We start from the raw sequence: 21,869 nt of genomic DNA, 5'->3' as shown, positions 1-21,869 counted from the left end.
TTAATATGGCATCTCTTACCGTTAATGATATACTTTAGCAAATTATTCCTATTAACCTAATAAACTAATTAAAGAATAATTTTATACATCGGTGGCAGTAAAAAATTACCGTAAAAATACTATTGTAATTAGTCGATTTGGTGGAACTCTTCAAGATTTTATTCAAGAATATCACAATTCAAATTGAGTAACCTATTATATAACAAGTTTTTATCACTGCTCTTTCTACCTTTCCTTTCGCAGAGGTTTTGTGAAAGTGTTTGCTGGAAATTAAAATTCTTTATCGGAATATCCTAAATTAATACTAATCACGTTTGGTGGACATCTCTGCATCGGTTTCATCGCGGTTGAAAGCATAGTATGCGCTATATAAATAGCACAAAAGGGAATGTGAAAGGGTGAGTAATTGAAAAGTTTTGAAGATGGCGAAGAAAAATTTTCCCATGGGTTTCTCTGTTGTTTGCATAACCTTAATCCAGTTCATAGCTTCACTGAATTTCAGCACATCCCAGAACGAAATTAGCACTAGTACAACAACCACCACAACTAAGGCCTTTTTCATATTTGGCGACTCCACTGTAGATTCTGGCAACAACAACTTCATAGATACCATTCCAGAGAACAAAGCGGATTACAAACCATACGGACTCAACGCTTTTTCTCATCAACCAACGGGACGATTCTCAGATGGTCGTGTCATTGTAGATTTTATAGGTATGTTTTTGAAGTTGTTTTTGAAGCAAATATCATAGTACTTTGTCCTTTGTGTGTACTAAATTAACTTCTATTACGTGCTAATGCAGCTGAATATGCTGAGCTTCCACTAATCCCTCCATTTTTGCAACCAAATGCTGATTTCAGCAACGGTGTCAACTTTGCTTCTGGTGGGGCCGGTGTTCTTTCTGAAACCAATCATGGACTGGTAAATTGCCGGCACAATATGATACATATGTAATGTAACACAACTGTTGTTGTCTAAGATATATAACATCATTCATTATTACATGATCCTTTTGCACCTATATCTGTGACTCGTGACATGCAACTTGTGAACCTGACTTATGAAGAACTCTTTAATTAACAAGTTGCTATGTGAATAGGTGATTGATTTTCAAACACAATTACGTCACTTTGAAGAAGTGAGGAACTTGTTATCAGAAAAGCTTGGAGAGAAGAAAGCAAAGGAATTGATCTCAGAAGCAGTTTATTTCATTAGCATAGGAAGCAACGATTACATGGGTGGTTATCTGGGTGACCCAAAAATGCAAGAAAGCTACAATCCTGAGCAATATGTTGGAATGGTCATTGGAAATTTGACACAGGCCATCCAAGTAAGCCAGATTAATTAAGCAAACTAAATGAAACCCTAATTAATGAGGAAAAACATAACAAGTTGATCTCTTTTTTACAGATTCTATATGAGAAAGGAGCAAGAAAATTTGGGTTCTTGAGTTTGTCTCCTTTGGGTTGCTTACCAGCTCTTAGATCTCTAAACCCTGAAAGCGACAAAGGTGGTTGCTTTGAGGCAGCTTCTGCTCTTGGTCTAGCGCATAATAATGCTTTGAGTAATGTTCTCACAAGGCTGAAACAAGTCCTTGAAGGGTTCATGTACAGCAACTCTAATTTCTATGACTGGCTTCTAGATAGAATAGATAACCCCACAAATTATGGTAAGTAATTCACAACCGATTCATGGACAAGAACATGTATGAACAAGTCTTGGTAACCAATTGGATTTTGTTTATTATGGAAGGTTTTAAAGATGGAGTTAATGCTTGCTGTGGAAGTGGACCATACGGTGGCATGTTCAGCTGTGGGGGCTCTACGAAAGATACAGAGTTCAGCTTATGTGACAATGCTGGTGATCATGTATGGTGGGATTCTTTTCACCCAACACAGAACATTCATCAGCAATTCGCTAAGGCATTATGGGATGGACCATCCTCTTCTGTAGGGCCATACAATTTGAAACAACTCTTCTCCAACAACGAGATCACGCTCACTATAGCTGATGTAGTTGATGCCCCACAAAACCAGCAACACAGTTTCACTGTCTGAGTTCTTTTTTTCTTTTAAATGAATCTCAAAGGTAATGGTTGAACTGAAATAAGAACGTTAATTTCTACTCAATATTATACAGCAGCACGTTGAAAAGTTATAATGCTTTAGGCATTCAAATAAAAAAGTTATCAGTTTTAGTTTCTTGTCTAGTACTGTAATGATACTAATTATAATCATTTTCAATTTAAAATAAAACTTACATTAAGTGCAACGCATTAACGGGTATAATTTCTACACAATGAAGGAGACCGTTACCTTCCTAGTACAAGAATAGTATAGTCACATAGCGACCATTGCACCAGCTCCTAGCACTCCATTTATAGAGGAGTTCGGTACATGAAGATTAGGTAAAGAATTTCCATCACAACCTCACAAACTATATTTTACAACCAATAACAACTTGTGTTACAATAAATAGCAACTTCTATTACATCAGTACCTGAAAGACATAGACAAGGTTTATAATAAAACAATTCACATGTTTTAATATCTTAATATATGTGTTAGGTTCAAAACATTTGTATTTTTACAATAATATACAATAACATATTATGATGTGTAAGACACTTTGATGTGACTTGGTTATCAATCCCATCTATTTTAATTCCACATGAGTCTGATTTAATCTAGACCGGTCAAACTCAATCTGATCTAAGCAAAATCTAACTTGACTCGTACGAGACATAAGGCAACTCACTTCAACCTTAATCCAAGTTGACTCAGTTCTACCTAAGCCTAGATCGATTCTACTTAACTTGGACCTGACCATACTTGGTCTTGATCGGGTTGTGCTTGGCATGATCTTAATTGGGTAGGCTCAACTCGGTCTTTATCAAACTATGAATGACTTCGGCATAGTCCAACTCAATTGAATGTGGGTTGATCTCGACTAAATTAAATATGGATCCATCCAACTTGACTAAATGAGATATACTCATGCATCATATATTGATTCATCTTGACTTGTATCCATACCAATTCATTTCTATCTCGACCTAAATCGATTTGTTTTGACTTGTTCTCGAACTCACCTGCCTTGATTTTGGACCTTGGCCAACTTAGCTAAGCATGAGCCTATGAAGACTCAACTTGATCTAGGCAGGGGTCAACTTGCCTTGACCTGGGCCAAGGCTAACTCTACTCTACCTAGGCCTAAGGTAACTCACATATATTGGATTCAAGCCCAAACTGACTCATTTGGACCTAGGTCTGAGTCTTGACTCTACGTAGGTCTATATTGATTTAGTTTGACTTTGGTTAATTCAACTTGTACCCCAGTTGATTTGTCTTGACTTTGACTTGGATCAACTCGGTCCAACCTTGTTTGAGCCCAACCCAATTCTATCTTACTTGATCTAACCCAACCTAACATTTTGTAACTTGAAATGACATAGATGTATCTTAGATTTTTTATTTTCAAAATCTACAAAAATATCAAATATCTATACCAAATTTAATCCAAATAAATGGATTTGACTTAAGCTCCCAAAATATGGATTTTGATTTGAAATAAATCCATTTAAATAGACCTAAAATAATATGGATTTGAATAATTATGAATTGGATTTGACAATTTGAAATTTTTACCCACCTTTGGACAAAAGTGCAAGACACATGTCAATAAAAGATGATACTAACGCAAAAATGACTTATGACGTCTGCTCATGTACATATGATTAACAAAGATCAGACATAAAAAATGCGGGGTAGTAATTTATAAATAATTCGTCAATTTTTACGTTTGACATCTTTCCATCAGACATAACTTTTGATTTTTATGTCTGATCCTCTAAGCCATAACCTCTATAGCAAAACAATTATAGTGGATAATGACCATAACTACCTGAATTTGCAATTAGGTATGAAGACAAGGTTAGGTATGTACATACACGCCCCAACCCCATCCCGATATCATTTTAATACTCCTTTTTAATATTTTTATTTTATTTTTTTTACACAAAATATTTGACTCTCAATTTCAAGTGTTCAATCACACAAACCTTTAATTTGGTAGCTAATATAAACAACTTATATTTTTTTATCCTAACTTTTGTTTCATTTGAAGAACTTTTATTTTGTCAAAATAATTTTCACTAATTATCTCTTAATAAATTGACTAGTTTGATATTGAAATTTTTTTCTTAAATCTACAAGGTACTTTTCATTTTATCATCTCTTTAACTGTATATTTATTTATTTTTTTTGCAATTTCAATAAATGGTATATGAAATTGTTTATAAGATACCCATTTGATTATTTTTACTTTTTTATATTTATATTTATTATTTATTTTTATCATGTAAAATATTATTTTTATTTTATAACTTATTTTTATCACCGTAATTATATAAATACAATTTTACTTATTATAGTATAATAATTTAATGGTACTGTGAGTCTTATTTACTATTGTTTAACATCTATCGAAATATATGTTAAAGTTTAAAACATAAAAAAATATTTTAAATTCAATTATTATTAATTTAATATTTATTTTTCATGTGATTTGGTTTGGTCGAAGGTCGGTATTATATTTTTTGTTTATAAGAAAACAATACTTTTCTGTAATAAATAAAGAAATAGATAGGTGTCAGGATATTAATTGTAGCATTTTAAAATTTTCTCTAATACGTTGTTTTTTTTTTTAGTTATATAGTTGATTCATAACTATATATTTATATCATGTAAATACAATACAATTTATGAAGGAATAAAAGCCTAAACTTTAAGAAAAGAAGGTGACTTAGTTTCTTGTGAGAATTAATATGTCAATTCAACGGAATAACTAATTTTAATACAGCCTGTGTTAAATAAAAACACGATGACATAACATGAAGAAAAAAAAAATAGCGAGGTCCTTGTTTCGGTGAAATAAAATTAATAATTCTCCAGCTAAAAGATAAATATTTTATTGGGTTATTAAAAGTTAATAAAAATATTTCATTAAAATCAACATGTTATAAAATACTATCACCAAGAAATAATAGACAAAGTGATAATATGATAATAAAGAGTGAAATTTGTGTATTATTAGCAAAACAAGAAGATGAATATAAAAAACTAACTATTATCTATATTTACATTTTTTTTTCTACTTCTGATTTTGAGTAGCACCCAAACAAAGCCCAAATAAAATATAGCCCAGTGGTTGATGTTTGTTTACAAATATTTATGCAATGCACAGGATTCATTCATGCGACTTTGTTCCATTGGAGTGGGCAAGAAAGTTTAAATGCCACGTTAGTTCACAATCACATTTACTCCGCGGTCGTTGAAACAAACAACAATTCAGATTTCAGACTATACCAAAATCGCATATAATACTTACAATTATTGCCAAACAATCTCTTCCATCTAATTCACTCCAATATATAGTTATTCTAAAATGAAAATAACTTCTCATACTTATTTATTTCAGATTTTTAATTGTGTGGCTTTGCTTCTTCTTTTCTCTTTGGATCTGTGACCACTGAGCTGTCAATAAATCACAACTTCGCAAAAATTAAATACAGTATAATAATATAAATAAATAATATATATAAATTTAAAGTAAACAAAAATTGAATCAATTATTAGCTGTTGGTCGTTCTTCTTCTCTTCTCTTCCCGTTCGTTCCCGTGCTCCAAACTTTTCCTTCTTCAACCTCTCAAATCTCTCCTTTTTTTTTCATCTTCTTCTATATCTTCGATCTCGCGCTAGCGTCTTTAAACGCTGCGTTTCGAGTTTCCGTTTTTCGCAACACGCACGTGCTTTTTATTCTCTGCGACTTCCGCTTCGTAGCTACAAAATCACGCAATCCGTAGTTTGTGAAATTTCGATCTGTGCGGTGGAGATTCTTCGCGGTGAGGTTGAGTCTCATCGGAGGGAGAGTAACGCGGGTTGCCGCGGGTGATGGCGGGGGAGGTGGTGGTTGGTGGCGGTGGTGCAGGAGGAAGAGGCGGTGGAATGTGGAGGGAGGTTCGATGAATTTGGGGGTGGGAGAATGCTGTATTTGAAGCAACCTAGGGTTTTTGAGAGCATGGAGTTGTGTGTTTTGGAGCATTGGTGGTTTTGTGCCTTCTCCTCGTGTTAGGTGGTGGTGATCGTTGTGTGCGAGAACGTTGGGTGATTTTATTGGCTACACTTTGCATGCGTTTTTGATGGTTTCCCTCTGAGCCCGAGGCTCGGGGGATCTGAATAATTGGGCGAAGGAGCAGCCATGGCATCTTCGGAGAATGAACCTTCTTCTCACTCTTCACCTCCTCCTCCTCCCGCAAATATTTGTATGCAAAAGTTCCGGCTATATGAGACTCTATCGGTGTGTATTTGTATGCTATTATGCACTTTTCTTGTTCTTTCCAATTTCCGTTTTTTAGTTGTTGTTGTAGTAAGGTCTGAACTCTGAACTCTGATTCTGCTGAGATCCCTTTATTTTTGTCGCAATTGATCGTTTCGTGTGAAAAATACGTTGTAGCTAAATTTTAGTTCTACGTCTTTATTTCTTGGTTGCTTATTGGCTGGCTTGTTCTGTATCGACGTATTGTAGAAGAAGAATTTTGTTTTTCCTCTTCCTTATAATTGAGTTGAGGGGCTATGATACGAAGGTTAATAAATAGTATTAGAAGTAAGGTCAATGCGCTTCTTTCTCGCTCACCATCGTATGCTGTGATGATATGCATGTTATCGAAGTTCTGTCGTATAGTTTCTCTAAATTTTTATTTTAACTTGTACATAAATTAATTTCAGTTTAGGGAGAAGTTAATTTTATTTTTTACTTATTTTTTTCTTAGAGGGACTTCTTGAGAAGCTCATCCGAACAAATCTTAATTTCTTGCTTTATTATAATGGTTTTTTACATTTCCAAAATAAATTTGACTGTAATTTTTATGGTATACACGTGAGCTTCTTTGTGGGTGATGCTTCCTATTTCATTTTACGCTAGAGTGCAATATGCCTTCACTTTAAAAGTGGGTCTTCTATGGCCTGTTTATGATTTAGACGATGTGTTTTACAATTGCACCGTTGAATTATCATGCCTGTTGTAATCCAATGTGTATATTAAACTTTGGATATCACATTTTGAGAAAATGCCGAGTTTCATGGTTGGATACTTTTGAAGTTGTGTTTATCAAATGTTTCTTTATTTAAAAGTTTTTTCCCTGTTTGTGCCACAGAACTTTTACATGATAGGAAGGGACAAGAGCAGGACTTATTGGAAAGTGTTAAAAATTGACCGTCTAGAGCCATCCGAGCTGAGTGTGCTTGAAGATTCCACCACATACACAGAAAGTGAATGTTCTGATCTGTTGAGACGTATACATGAGGGGAATAGGTCCACAGGTGGACTGAAATTTGTTACAACTTGTTATGGAATTATTGGTATGTTGATCTGATGTGTATTTTTCAGTTGACCTTTGAGAAGTTATGAATTTATATCTTGATTTGTTATTCTGCATCCAGGGTTCATAAAATTTTTAGGGCCATACTACATGGTGGTCATCACAAAAAGAAGGAAAATTGGTGCAATCTGTGGTCATACAGTATATGCTGTCTCAAAGAGTGAGATGATTTCACTGCAAAATCCTTCTGTTCAATCTAACATCGATGAAAACAGGTCTTTAAATTTTTGATGTTATATTGATTTTACTTTTCTAGTTAAAAAGAAAAACTGGATGTTATCGCAAGGGATGCCCATCATATACGTGCATTTATATTTACTATTTTGAAACAGAATGTTGCTTCAGATTTATTCTTTTTGTGTCGTCTTTCAATTTAAATTATTTTAACTGCCTATTGTTCATAAGATATTTAAAGTTAATAAGTTAGTGGAAAACTTGAGGTTAAAATTGCATCCCATCTCCTTGGCCTAAGTAAAAAGAATGTCAAAAGGTGAAAAGGTTTTTTTATTCATTATAAACATGTCTGCTGATTATTGAGATGTGAATTTTGATTACTTTTTGCTCCTTATAGAAATGTTGCATAAAATTGAATTGTTTGGTGATTATTCTTAATGCTTGCTATTTGCTACCATCTTTTGATTTAGACAAAATATTTTGTGCTTAATGTTTTGCTACAATCTCAAATTTATTGTTCTTAATGTTTTGTGCTTTTGTATTAACTTTTTTTTTCGTTCACTTTTTAGATACAAGAAGCTTCTATTAACGGTTGACCTTACGAAGGATTTCTATTTTAGCTACTCATACTGTATCATGCGTAGTCTTCAAAGGAATTTGTGTGATAGTGAAACAAGCCACGTCCTTTATGAGACCATGTTTGTCTGGAATGAGTTTTTGACTCGAGGAATTAGGAATCACCTCCAGAATACTATTTGGACAGTTGCACTGATATACGGCTTTTTTAAACAGGTGATTCTTAGTGTCTCTTAGTGCCATTGCAAGAATATATGATAAACTTTTCTCATTAAAGTGAATACCATTCTGATATGACTCATTCAAGTGACAAAAAAAAATATACTTTATTTTCTTGTTATTAGTATTAGTATAAGTGTTCAACACATCTAGATGACATTGCATCTTAAGTTTTCATTTCTGGGCTAGATACCTTCATAAGAATATGGTCATGTACTATTATCTCATATTCAGATCAAGTAGTTGTGCTGTGTCAACTCATGCTTGAAGTTCTAATGTCTATTTTGTGGCTTCTTTAGGAAACACTTGCAATATCTGGGCGGGAGTTCATTCTTACTCTCATTGCACGACGATCTCGCCATTATGCTGGTACTAGGTATGAAAGTTTCATTGTATTGAGTTTGTGTTCCTTATGCTCTAGTAATTTTTGTATTTTCTACCTGTTTTGACTTGTTGCCACGACTCTAATATAATTATAAAGAAATGGTCCATGGAATCCTTGTCTAAAATTTTTAATGGCATTAGTATTTGAAAAGAAATTTACATGATTAAGTTTTGACAAGCGAGCTCTTTGCAAGGCTTCTTAACATAACAATGAAAGCAAAAAAGAAGAGAGAAGGCAACATGATAGTCAAAGTTGCTTAAGTTGTGATCTGATGCGAGTCCTTAGTCCTCTCCCAATCAATACATTCACATGGAGTTTAGTATTTTTGGTATCATAACATACTAAATCAGCAGAATCGAGTTGGAATGGATGAATATTGACTCTGTTCTGGGTCTGGCGATACAGATCTCAGAGGATGAGAACCAACAAACCTTATGGATTGATGAACTGAAGCAATGATGGATGGGTGTGTTCAGAAACTCTTTGGTAGTGGTCGGCAAAGGTAGTGGCTAGATACAAGCTCTAATGTGCCATAATGCACTGTACAAATATTTGCTTTGGACCAGCAACTCAGGAATGAAGTCTTGTGGCTGCTTTGGCTATGATAACCCTTAGGTCAAAGGATATCTTGGAAAAGTGAATTTTAAGCATAACAGAAACTGGCTAGGTAAGGTGATATTTGCACCCACTTTTATATATTATAATTTGACCATTTCTATAGTTGATATAAGATCTCTAACACAACTCCTTACACCGAATATTGACATTTTGAATGTGGTAATAGATGGAGGTTTCATAATAAGTGGCATGATAGGCCCAAACAAATTTGACTTGGTCATATCTCTAGTTGATATGGGATGTTGAACAAACTCTCACTGAGGACTACACATCTTAAGTATGGAAATATATATTTATGGGTGGTTTGATAGCAATCCAATAATAGGTGACACAATAATTTCAACAACTCTTGCTTGGAGAAGTTATAATACAATTTTAGAAAGTGGACTTTAAGCCTATTCAATCTCGTAACCATCTTGGAAAGATGAGGTTTACACTCAATTATATACTATAATTTGGTCATATCTTTAATCAATGTGGAATTTTTAACACACGTCTTTACACTAAGTACTAGAGATCTCGAACATGATAATAGATATGGGTCTAATAAGGGGTGACATGATAGACCCAAACAAATTTGGTTTGGTTATATTTCTAATCGATGTGAGATCTTCAACATGATATGACATTGGGTTGGTCAAGGTGAAAGTGAAGCACCCCGCCAAACATGAGATTTGATTTGAGATGCATCACCACTGGTGAGAGAGAAATAATGCTATGACATAGGGGTTCTATTGGTAGGTTGTAAGTAAAAGCCTTGTCAAGAGGGACGTCGAGTGTCTCTTGGACACCTTGAGGGTTTCCCTTTTCACCCCTATGTTATATATTCTCTTATCTAAAGTGGCCTTTGGACCTACTACTCCTTTTCTAGGTTAACAAATTTTTTTTCATAAAAACTTAATGGAAAAATCACATATCTTGGTCTAATTTCTTGAGTTTTGGGTTTTTGGTCAAGGTTTTCATGATCACTAAGATAATAGTAAAATACAATCGGATTGAACGTGGGAAGAATATGGGTTCAACTTTGTGCCTTTTGCCATGGGAACTCTTACAACATTCAAAACTTGTAATTCCCTTAGGCCAAGATTATTTTTGCAAATGATATTCAACACCTTTATGACTCTTCTCATAAACCAGTATCTGTTGAACAAATGGATCTTGACATTTCTTCTTTTATTGTTAAAGCCCAATCAATTGCTAAGGAATTGCAGATGTTCTAAGAAGTTGGATAAGTTCTACATGGTTACGATTCTTCATGCCATGCACCTACATTTTGATCATGTTCTATACAAGGTCCTGACTGGTTTAGAAAATTCCATCAATGGAGTGTTATTATAATAATAGAAATAAGGGATAAATCATTTATAATCAGAATTTTTTACTTATTATCATGTTATATCTTTATTATTAAAAAGAATATCAAATCTTCTCTATTGTATTGATTCTATTTTATCAATATAAATTAAGTCACCCATTTTGTCTCAAACATACTGTTTCAACTCAAGGTTTCTTTCTTTCCTATAGTTTAACAGTCTGTTTGCCACATGTTATTTCAAGTTAGATTCAGGCTATTTTCAATGGCTGTGTAGCAGGGCTGTTATAATATCATTATCTTGTTCCCGTTTAGTAATGCTATACCCCTGTTCTGTTGTATTTCATGGTGCTACTATATATTACTTCTGGGTGGTATTGTGGACTGTAGCATGTGGAAAGAATAGAGTTCTTCATTTTATGTTCAGGTCGTATTAACTAGAACCCATCTATATCTGGTATATTCAATCATCCTTGGCTGTTTGATAGAATACTCTTAAAACTAGAAGATTGGACAAAGGTAAAGGCGAAAAAAGAAATTAAGATGGAAAAATGCAAGCAAGAGAAGATTGAACTTTGGTGCTGCTGGGTAATTGGCAAATTAACTAGCACTGGACTCAAGACCCATTTTTCGTTAAATTGCCTTATGTGCTTGTTGTTGTGGTGGTGTTATCCAATGGAGTAAATGGTTGACTTTTCTTTGAAATGATATTGTGAAGTGTTGCTCACTCTCAAATATTGTAGGATTTATATAAAACAAGAACTTACACACTTTGAATTTGTCCATGATCGAATGTTACCGACTGTCAAATATGTGAGGATAGGGTCATAATTACAGTATGGACTGATGAAGTTTCCCTATCATGGTTTGTTTCACCTGTTGCCCTATCAGTTGGCAGTATTTTCTAGACATCAAAGGATGATTTTCCAATTTTGTTTGTTCCTTTCAAATATTCATAAGAAAGCATTAAATACTCTACTTTCCATTTTAAAAAATTATATTGCAGTTACTCATTAATGGATGTTTTCCTTTTAAAGAATAAACAGAGAGCCTTTAAGGTTGTGGAGATATTATCAGATTCAGTGCCTAAAATACTCGGGCCTGTTTAATTTTAGTGCTGAATTGAAAAGATACTGCACTGATAATAAATTTAAGTGGAATTGCATATATTCATGGATACCTAATGTATTCAGGAGCAACCTTTTCCTTATGTAATCATTACATGATATTTAATTTTATTTATTATAAAATCTTGTTTATCTTATGAAATACAAATATTTTCCACTAATACACAAAAAATTAGAATTTTTTACAATTGGGGTTGAGTGCTGAGTTTTCCCATCAGACTCCTTACTAGAAATTCAGTGCAAGTTAATTTTACCAAATATACCAGCTTTACTTTAATTTTAGGTTTCTCATTTCTCCAAGCTCTAGTCAGGATTCTAATATTATATATTTGCCAGATTATATGTGCAACTTGCAACTTCATTTATGTGGTTATTGCTATGTAGGTATTTGAGACGAGGATTAAATGACAAGGGTAGAGTAGCAAATGATGTGGAGACAGAGCAAATTGTATTTGAGGATGTTCCTGAAGGTCTTCCCGTCCAAATATGCTCTGTTGTCCAGAATCGGGGTTCAATCCCCCTGTTCTGGTCACAGGAAACTTCACGTCTGAATCTTAAGCCTGATATCATATGTATGCCTTACCATTTCCTGAATACTAGCACTTTTCGAGTTATGTTTTTCTTATCTTCTCTTCCCCACCTAATGTATGAGGCACTATCTGTTTGCTTATGTTTTCACTTGGTCTTCGTCAGTGTCAAAGAAAGATCAGAATTATCAAGCCACCAAACTTCACTTTGAAGATCTCGTCAAAAGATATGGGAATCCCATAATAATTTTGAATTTGATAAAGGTAGTTTTTCTTCTTTGAAGGAGTTTATTTTATTTTTCCCATTTTATCAATTGTCTAATTTCCTCAATAAGCATTTTTCTTGTATTTTATAATAGAAAGGTGTTGATTTCTTCTGTCTTTTTTAATTTGGTTAGATTCTTAAGTAATTGATATTGTTACTATTTAACCAACAGTCACATGAGAGGAAGCCTCGCGAGTCCATTCTTCGTTCTGAGTTTGGTAATGCCATCAATTTCATTAACAAAGATTTATCAAAGGAGAACAAATTGAGGTTTCTTCATTGGGATCTTAAACATTTTCAGAGGTTAGTGTCTTATCCTACAATTTTTTCTTTTTAACAATTAAACTAAAATTGTTCTCTGAATAAACTAATATAGTTTTATGTTCTTTTTATCTGTTCTATTTCCAGCAAAGCTACAAATGTTTTACTACTTCTGGGGAAAGTGGCTACATATGCTTTAACATTAACAGGTTTTTTATATTGCCAAGTGTCACCAACTTCTAGACTCGAAGAATGTATAGAAAGACCACCTATTGAGTAAGTTTTTCATTTTCCTCCAACGTCTTTCACTATTTCGTTGAAACATTGGGTGTATTTGTGAAATTTCTAGAGGAAAGTATTAAGACAATGTACAATGATATAAAGTTTTCTGTGAATAGCATTAAGGAATGTTATTAAGGTGTTAATACATGTGCCGAGATAAAGGCATTAATATTTGACGTTACGTTCATCCACTGACATCTTTTGTTTATATTATTGATGTTAAGTTTCGCATATGACAATATTGATAAGGGAAGCTTTCAACCCACGAGACATGTTGATGTTGACAATGAAGATGGAAATAATTTAGAGAGGAAACCTAGTGGAGAAGACAACCATGCTAACGGAAATCATTTTGTTAAGTCACCCATGTTCCAGAGGGGGGTTCTTCGAACTAATTGTATAGACTGCTTAGATCGCACTAATGTTGCACAATATGCATATGGGTTGGCTGCTCTTGGCCACCAGCTTCATGCTCTGGGAATTATTGACCACCTGAAAATTGACCTTGATGATCCTGTAAGTGATGATTTGATGGGATTTTATGAGCGGATGGGTGACACTCTTGCACATCAGTATGGTGGTTCTGCTGCACATAAGAAGGTGATTACTTATGATGTTCTTTGCAATTGCTTCAGTTAGCACTTATATTTATCTAGGGAACTGACCTTTAAAATCTTTCAAATAAAGCTTATATTAACTTTATAATTGGTTTAAACTTTATAATAGACAAGATCATTGTTAATCTTAGTTTTTGAAGACAATTTTAGCTGGACAAAATTAAATAGATATACCAAAGGAGAAATCTCTATCAATCAGCCCAATGATAATTATTTTGTGGTTTACTGCCAATAATGCCAATTTAAATGTGTTCCTATGTTATCTGAGTTGGATCGTATTCAATTGTATTAGTAGTCTTGTTTGCTTTCTCATTTATAGGACTTGAGAATAGACTTATGTCTCGGATTGCGTACTTGCATCAGTTTCTGATTACATAAACAAACTTGGAAGTGTTACTGCCACTAATGATGACTATCATATAACATATAAAAAGTTGGAAACCTCATTATCCCTATTGGAGTTAAATTTTAATTTTTCAGAATGGTAATTCCATTATAAACTTGGTCAATCTTCAGAATTTTGGGTTTGGCTCCTATATAGTGCAAGATGTACCTTAACTTGGGCATAGTCCAGAGTTGTAGCTGTTGACTGGAAATCAATGATTGGGATTTTAACAACTTCACAATTTGTTGGACTGGTATTTTATAATAACCTTAACTATTGGTTTTCAATCAAGTATTATCTCCACTAACTCTATAATGTACCCCTGCAATTCACAGTAGCCCAATGACGATTTTCTTTCTTCCTCGGATGCTTTATTTTTTTTTTCATTGTTAAATGGGTAAAGTACATGTTGGAAAATGCTAATTGATTTGTTCATTGTATGGTCTTTTTCTTTAACTTCTTTTCCACTTTGCAATGTAGATATTCTCTCAGAGGAGGGGACAATGGAAAGCTGCAACACAATCCCAGGAGTTCTTTAGGACTCTTCAACGATATTACAGCAATGCTTACATGGATGCTGAGAAGCAAAATGCAATTAACATGTATGTGCCACGGTCATGTATTTCTTAACTGTTTATTATCTCCAAGTAATATTTTTTTCCCGTGGTTGGATTCAAAGCTTGTCTTATTACTCCACTTAGCGTGCTTGATGTGGAACTTGAGTGCCTATAATACCCAATTTTCCATTAATAGCCCCCTACCAAATTCTCAACTGGGAAACGTAGAGAAGAAAAACGTTAGAGTTGAGCGAAAGTCTCTCTCTATGGGTTGTACTTGGTGTATCCCTAATAAATGAATTTCCTTTGACTGTAGTGAGTTGTGGAGGTAGTTGCACTGGCATTACGTACATTACTGCACTTATTTTTATCTAGTACAAATCTTAACCTGTTTCTGGATTTGCCGAAGTTTCCATATTTTTCACTTGATTGTGACCTTATGCTATCTCCATTTTAAATTATCTATACTAGTTATAATTTTAATATATTATTATATGTTCCAGTTTGCAAAGATTGTCTCTTTCGTGTTATTAATCAATTAATTATTGTCTCATAATAGTAAACTAGTCTTCCTTTTTCTTGGCACAGATTCCTGGGGCATTTTCAGCCCCAAGTGGGTAAGCCTGCTCTATGGGATTTGGGTTCAGATCAACATTATGATATAGGGAGACATGGGGATGATGATGCAAGGTATTTGAATTTAATATATGTGCACACCCTTTTTTCTTTCTTCATTCGGTAAATACCTGGGATTTTAAGAGTTTGTCCATGTGAAATTTCCTACCTCAGGTATAATTCTTAAAACATTCTCTTTGTAAATAATGAAGTAAAGGAACTAAGAGTGAATTTTGAGATGAGATCTAGTAAGCCCAAGCCCTAGCCTGTTGTAATTATTCATATAGCTGTTCTTAAGAAAGAGTCCTTCCTATATAGAGGCGTGGGATAATTAGTTGTTGGCATGAGTGTCAAGTGCCAACTTTCTGATGATATACATTCTTTCTCATAGTGTATCCTTACTTACATCGGTCATGGTTGTCTATACTCAGGGAAAATAGTATCCTGTTCTTCAGAAATTTATAGGTTCTTCACTTGACTGGAACATTCTTTGGTTCACCACTTTAGCGTGGTTTATGATGAGTGTTGGGAATTCCAGCATCACCTGCCACAACATTTCTTGGAGTGCAGCTCATGCGGTTTATATATTTTTTGGACTACTTCGCTTAATGCAAATAGGTTTTAAGGTGAAAGCTAACATGGTATCAGATCCTGTACCTTACCTAATAATTGCCTATAGGCTTGACTGGTTTTGGTAATCTATCTGGAAAGGGTATTGGGAAGTCCTATATCACCTACCTCACTTCTTAGGGTGTGGATAATATATTTATTGGAGAACTTTGTTTTAATGCCAATCGGTTTTTAGATGAAATTTGACAGAGTGTGGTTGACATGCTAGTAGTGCTTTTGGCAACTTACATGGTGAACTGCTTTTGCCACTATGTTTTAAAAATAGAGTATATGATTGAAGTTTATAATTTCGATAGGAAAAACATGAACAATTATTAGAACTCGGTTTATGACTGACTAATCTTATCTTTGTTGTGCACATTTGGCCCAAAACATAATCTGAGTTTCTATGTCAATGCATATTAAAGAGATTGGGCGTGAGCTTTGTCAATCTTTTGTAAACAAGCCTCTTAACTAACTCAAATGCAGCAACAAGTGTGATTTTTGAAGATTTATGGTAAATACTGACTTATTTTGCATTTTCACGTATGCAAATCTGTCTGCTAATGAAGCCTGGCATTTTTTAACTGTGGTATAACAGTCATCAAGTTGCTGTTAGAATTTGCTACGAGGATTTAAAGTGTAGCTGTGGTGATTTGTGGGAATAGCTTTTAAATCCATTTGTGTCGTAGATGGAGGGTTGGTGAATCATTTTAATTTGAAGAGTTTAAGTGTTTTAAAACTTGGATGGCATGTTTCTGTCTGGGCATTAGCACTGTGACATGATCTTTATTTTTTTGTTAAATGAGATAGCATATAATTTGACACTACAAAATCATTGTGGGCTTTTTGTGAATATCATTAAGTTCTTGGCGATGCAGCTTATGTGGTCTGAATTATGAATTTTAGGTCATTTGTCAAAAGGTGTTTCTCGGATGGAAGCATCATTCATGGCAGGTTTCCTACGTCATCCCCAAATCCAAATATTGAAAAATTCTCAAAGCTAGGTTTGCAGAACCACTCAGAAGAAGGAAACAATGATTTTTGTGACTCATTTGCTGAAATTTCAACATTTGAGAGTGACATCGCATTTTCAAGGTTTGTAATTGTAATTATTAATGTGATGTGACTGTTAACATGTAATCCAGTTACCATATATAGGAAGGGACAAATTAAGTCACAGTAAAATTACACCTAATAGTGCTCCCATAAGGTGAAGTCCCAGATTCAAATGCCAACTCACTGTTTACCCAATTGGATAATCTAGTTTTGAATAAGTATGCTTAAAAATTATAATTTTGCTTTACTAATCCATCTGACTGAGATAAGAAAGTGTTGATACTAGATAGATGATTTGATAATGTGGCTTGTGGCTCTTATCAAAACAACAAAAAAGAATAATGTGGCTTCTGAATATATTGTAAACAGAGCATTGCTTAATTGCTTTCTCTTGAATAGTTAGTTACGAGATAGTTATAATTTGTACAGCTGTCAGCAGAACAGATCCCCTATAAATAGCTTGTAACGACTTTTTCACCAAGAAATAACAGCTCAGTTTGTTTGTGTATCTCTTACCTGTTTTTCTGTTTTTTTTCTCTCTATTTCAATATTGTATCAAGAACTTAGTGACCCCTATGGCTGATAAGAATCCTAATTCTACTTCCCACCTCCGTCCCAGTGACCTCCCATACCATTTGTGAAAAACTCAATGAATTACTCTTTGTTCTATGGCAACTACAGAACTTATCAGTCAACATATAAACAGTCTTGAATATTTTTTTTGTCTTCTCATCATAGCATACCTTTTTTCTTGAGAACGCAAGTACCTAAATCAAGACTGTCGACAGGATATGTTTTTGTGATAGGGTAGGTTTGTTCTTCTATTTGAGGCAGTCTCTGTAATTATAATAAAACATATGAACTGAAAATAGAAAATAGAAAATAAACACCTCTTGCTTCTTGCTCGGTTGATGACATATTCAGTTATTTTCTGCTTCGTTATGTCTATCTAGTTATCTTATGAATGGTTTGCTATTCTTGTTTTTATAGGTACGCTCCCACATTGCCTCGTCGACAGCTTTTTGGAGACGCACCAAGAGAGCGGTACATTGATAGTGAACATATTTCACATTCTGCACATGAGGTCTCATTCAGCAGTTCCAACTTTCTTGACCTGGATTGGCTGTCTTCTTCAGCAAATTCATGTGAAGAAGAGCCATTTGAAAGGTAATGCTGAATCGCATTCCAGTGAAGCATTTACATATCGTACCTATAGAGATATGTATTTGTTAGAATATTTTTTTATTGGGAGTGAGAGTTATGGAAGCAACAAAATGAGTGGGGAAGGGTAAATGTTGAATATATTTGAGAATTACAATCTTGGGTTAAGAATATGTGTGCAGGGTGTATGATGTACATAAGCATATCACACATATCTCCGAAGTAGATTTACTTAAGTTAAGTTGCATTGTATAATATCTCCAAATAAAATAATTATTGTAAGGCCTATTGATATTGAATGCAGGTTTTCAATTGCCAATTCTTCTATTGCTGGGAGTTCTTCAGAAAATGTTATTAATGGAGTTATTATCGGAGGAGATACTCCCTCCACCAGCGTTCTAGACTCAAACACTAAGGTACCGGCCCTTCTGACATGGTATTTATGGAGCACGGGCATACTACTTCTATGATACGTTAGGATAATGGATGAGACAACTATTTGAATTTGAAGTAAATTAAATTTCTTTTGTGGTACTTATACATGTTTAGTTTATTATCACGAGCTTATGATTTTCATTTAGTTTTTTTATGATATCTCAATAAACATGATGCCTCATGTTTTTTGGGGAGGGTCTTCCTCGATAACGACAGGTCAAGAACATGACATGTATCGATAGTTATGTTGTGCCGTGTTGATCTGATTGTAGAAATGTATTTGGTGCACAATATTACTGATTTAGGATCATAATAGCTCCATGTCCGTAATTAGTCCTGAAATAGATGAAAGTGAGTTTGACTTGTAAATTGCTTTGGTCTTTATTTCACATTTGAGATGCTGATTCCTAGTAATATTCTCAGGGAAGAGAGCGAACTGGGTCAGAGTTATCCCACCGTGATGCCCAGTCCAAAGTTCTAGAGGAATATCCTGATACTTTTGTACAATGGGTGAATAATGGACAGACACTTTGCAATTGAATTTTCACATAAGGATCCCTCGCATTTATATATAATGTAAATTTATTTAATTGACTTGGCTTGCTCAAAAGATGGCTAGTGAAAGAGACTTGGGTGAGCTAAACATATGCGATACAGGAGCCATCGTAAGGAAAAAGAATATATATACAGGCTTTGGAGCAGGCTCCTCTGTAAGATGCTGCTCTCGGAAGAAATCCTATCGACTTTCTTGGTATTGATTTGCAGCAGCATTAATTCTGTCCTAACAATCTCTCAATCAAATCTTGAGGTATAGTAGGACAGAGTAAATAGCAAAATGTTGTAAAATTGGTTTTTTTCTTTTTTTCTCGCAGGAGCTCATTGTATTTTTCTTTCGTCAGTTGATGATCATTTTAGGTGCATTTGTTGTAAATATTGTTAACTTGTTTGTCTGAGCTCCACTTCTAGAATTGCTAAATAATTAATTCTTTTAAATAATTCCGCTTCTTGTAATGTATAATTCTCCCCGCTATCATACCAGCGGTGATTTAAGCTTCCATCTCCTGCTGCACTGAAGATCTGGAGCGAGGTGTCCTCTGGCCTGGAGTTGCATATTTTCCCTTTTCCATTTTAAATTTCATTTTTTATGTCCATTTGTTAATGTATGAACTTTTACGGAGTTTTGATCAATTATTCTGAACAGCTTCTCCCACCAATTTCGTGTTTGCATCTAAATATTGTAGTAAACTTCAAATTGAATAAAGACACTTTTTCAGGTTAAACTGATATAATTGTGGACATTATACCATGATAGAAAAAATGGAAAAGGAGAAAAAAAGTAATGCGTATATTAAGTTTCAGTTTCAATTTCAATTTTGAAGTGGTTGTACGGTAAGAGGCAGAAGTATAAATGAAAAGATTCAGTTTTAGGTGGGTATACCCGCGCGGAAAAGTAGCCGTTGGAGCGATTAAAGAAGGAAGAAAGAAAGATGTTGAAAGTGTTCGGGCGGCAGAAGCAGTCGCGTGCGTTCAAGGAGTACTACTTGGAGTGGTTCAACACCCTAAAGAACAACCTCCTCCCCCTCCTTCGCCGGTCCATCGCAGGTGAGTCATCCACCATCCTCTCCAGCCACGTGGAGATGCTCCACCAGCACTTCCAATCCTACTACCACGCCCTAGACGCCGCCGCCACCACAGACCCCACCCAACTCCTCTCCCAGGACTGGCGCAACAACCTCGAAAAACCTCTCCTCTGGCTTGCCGATCTCCACCCCTTCCTCTTCACCAACCTCGTCCGCTCCTTCCTCCACCAACAATCTCCCCCCGAGACTCACCGAAACAACCCCCGCCGCCACCTCCCACTCCCCTTCCCCGACCGTCCATGGCATGTAGCCCTTGCGTGGAGCAACTCCTCTGACTCTCTCACCGCGTGCATGGACCAGATCGAGTGCCGCCTCCGCCACATCGTCGCCACCCTCTCAGACCGCCTCAAACACGCCGAGAGCGCCTTCATGGAGTGCGTCGTGGGGAACTGGTTCCAGTGCTGGGAGGAGCAGAATATTGCCGCCGGCAAGGAGGCGGTGGGCGCGGACGTTAAGGCGCATATGGAAGAGGTGGTGAACGTGGTTCTTTACGCGAACCGCGTGAGGCGGAGCGTTCTTGTGGACATCATGAGCGCCACGACTGTGTACCAGGCCGCGCTCTTTTTTGAAGGCCTGGCCCAATTCCTTATTGGGTTCAGAGACCACGACCTCCTGAACGCCGTTGAACAGTGCAAGGTCTTGCCTAACGCTAAACACTCTCGCACTTCCTCTCACTGATCCATACCCTAACCTATCTATTTCTTTCTTTCCCCTCTCTTTTCATCATTCTCCATTCAGCCTTCATTCCATAAAATACTTATACATTCATCTTCTTTACAACTGCTTAAACTTGCTCCTGCATTTCATTTCATTGATACGCTTCACCTTTCCTTACCATGTCAATGTTGATACTGAATGACACTTTTTCAATTCACATTTTATCAATCAATTCCAACCATTTCATCTCTATATTTCTTCATTTTTTTTTTCATAAGCTGCTTATCTTTCTTAGTTTCTTTGAAAAAATGTTTAAATTCAAATCTCTCACCCCCTTTAGGACACTATCTTTTTGCATGTGTCCGTATTGATTGTTTGTTAATTCTTGTTCAGTAATGAACTTTTTTCTCTCCTTTTTCTTGAGAGTGTCAATATATTAAAATTCTTAAGTTTTGACATCATATACATCATTTCAAAAATCTCCACAGCTTTCAGCAGGTCCCTTATTAGTGAATGAATAACCAAAAAAGGAAAAAGTTTAAACAAGTTTCTTTATAAACTTCTTTTAAAAAGATAAAAAAGGTCATATAGAAAGGCAATTTTTTCCTCACCCCATGTTTTCTTCATCTCGGTTGCATTCAGAGGCATCTTAAATGAATGAATTAACAAATTCAACGTGTACTTTCTTTTTAGCTAAAAGGTTGGCGTAATTAAGTCACTATGTTTTTATCCAACTTCATATCACAAACAAAATCAATTTTTATAAAAGAACAAAAATAAACAACAATATATAAAGCAAGTTTATCATGCGATCTAATTTATCAGTGTTTTCTGGCTATTGATAAAAACTAAATGTATGAAAGTCTTTTGCTAGTTATATAACTTTACATGTGAGCAATGGTTTATTTATATTAGGGTTTTTAAACTGCAAAAGGTAAGTTTTTTATTA

The 21,869-nt window shown here is 34.9% G+C and overlaps 3 protein-coding genes across 3 annotated transcripts; all 3 read left to right on the top strand.

Moving 5' to 3' along the window:
• Positions 1–326: 326 nt before the first annotated feature.
• On the top strand, positions 327–2,213 carry LOC114164585 (GDSL esterase/lipase 1-like). Its single transcript, XM_028049310.1, has 5 exons — positions 327–714; positions 804–922; positions 1,101–1,331; positions 1,412–1,670; positions 1,754–2,213. The coding sequence occupies exons 1-5, from the start codon at positions 423–425 to the stop codon at positions 2,056–2,058; spliced, it is 1,206 nt and encodes a 401-aa protein (XP_027905111.1). The 5' UTR covers positions 327–422; the 3' UTR covers positions 2,059–2,213.
• Positions 2,214–5,636: 3,423 nt separating this feature from the next.
• LOC114196239 (phosphoinositide phosphatase SAC3-like) lies at positions 5,637–19,837 on the top strand. The gene is made up of 16 exons (XM_028086823.1): positions 5,637–6,358; positions 7,215–7,419; positions 7,501–7,654; positions 8,183–8,405; positions 8,708–8,784; positions 12,235–12,422; positions 12,544–12,641; positions 12,815–12,945; positions 13,051–13,179; positions 13,410–13,785; positions 14,668–14,789; positions 15,333–15,434; positions 16,878–17,066; positions 18,018–18,194; positions 18,493–18,604; positions 19,047–19,837. Exons 1-16 carry the CDS (start codon positions 6,260–6,262, stop codon positions 19,161–19,163), a joined length of 2,499 nt encoding a protein of 832 aa, XP_027942624.1. The 5' UTR covers positions 5,637–6,259; the 3' UTR covers positions 19,164–19,837.
• A 108-nt stretch (positions 19,838–19,945) lies between these two features.
• LOC114196241 (protein INAPERTURATE POLLEN1) lies at positions 19,946–21,219 on the top strand. The gene has a single exon (XM_028086824.1). It carries the CDS (start codon positions 20,111–20,113, stop codon positions 20,939–20,941), a length of 831 nt encoding a protein of 276 aa, XP_027942625.1. The 5' UTR covers positions 19,946–20,110; the 3' UTR covers positions 20,942–21,219.
• Positions 21,220–21,869: the final 650 nt, after the last annotated feature.

The sequence above is a fragment of the Vigna unguiculata genome, chromosome 9 (assembly GCF_004118075.2).
Source record: "Vigna unguiculata cultivar IT97K-499-35 chromosome 9, ASM411807v1, whole genome shotgun sequence".
NCBI lineage: Eukaryota > Viridiplantae > Streptophyta > Magnoliopsida > Fabales > Fabaceae > Vigna > Vigna unguiculata.
This window is presented reverse-complemented; position numbering and strand designations above follow the sequence as displayed.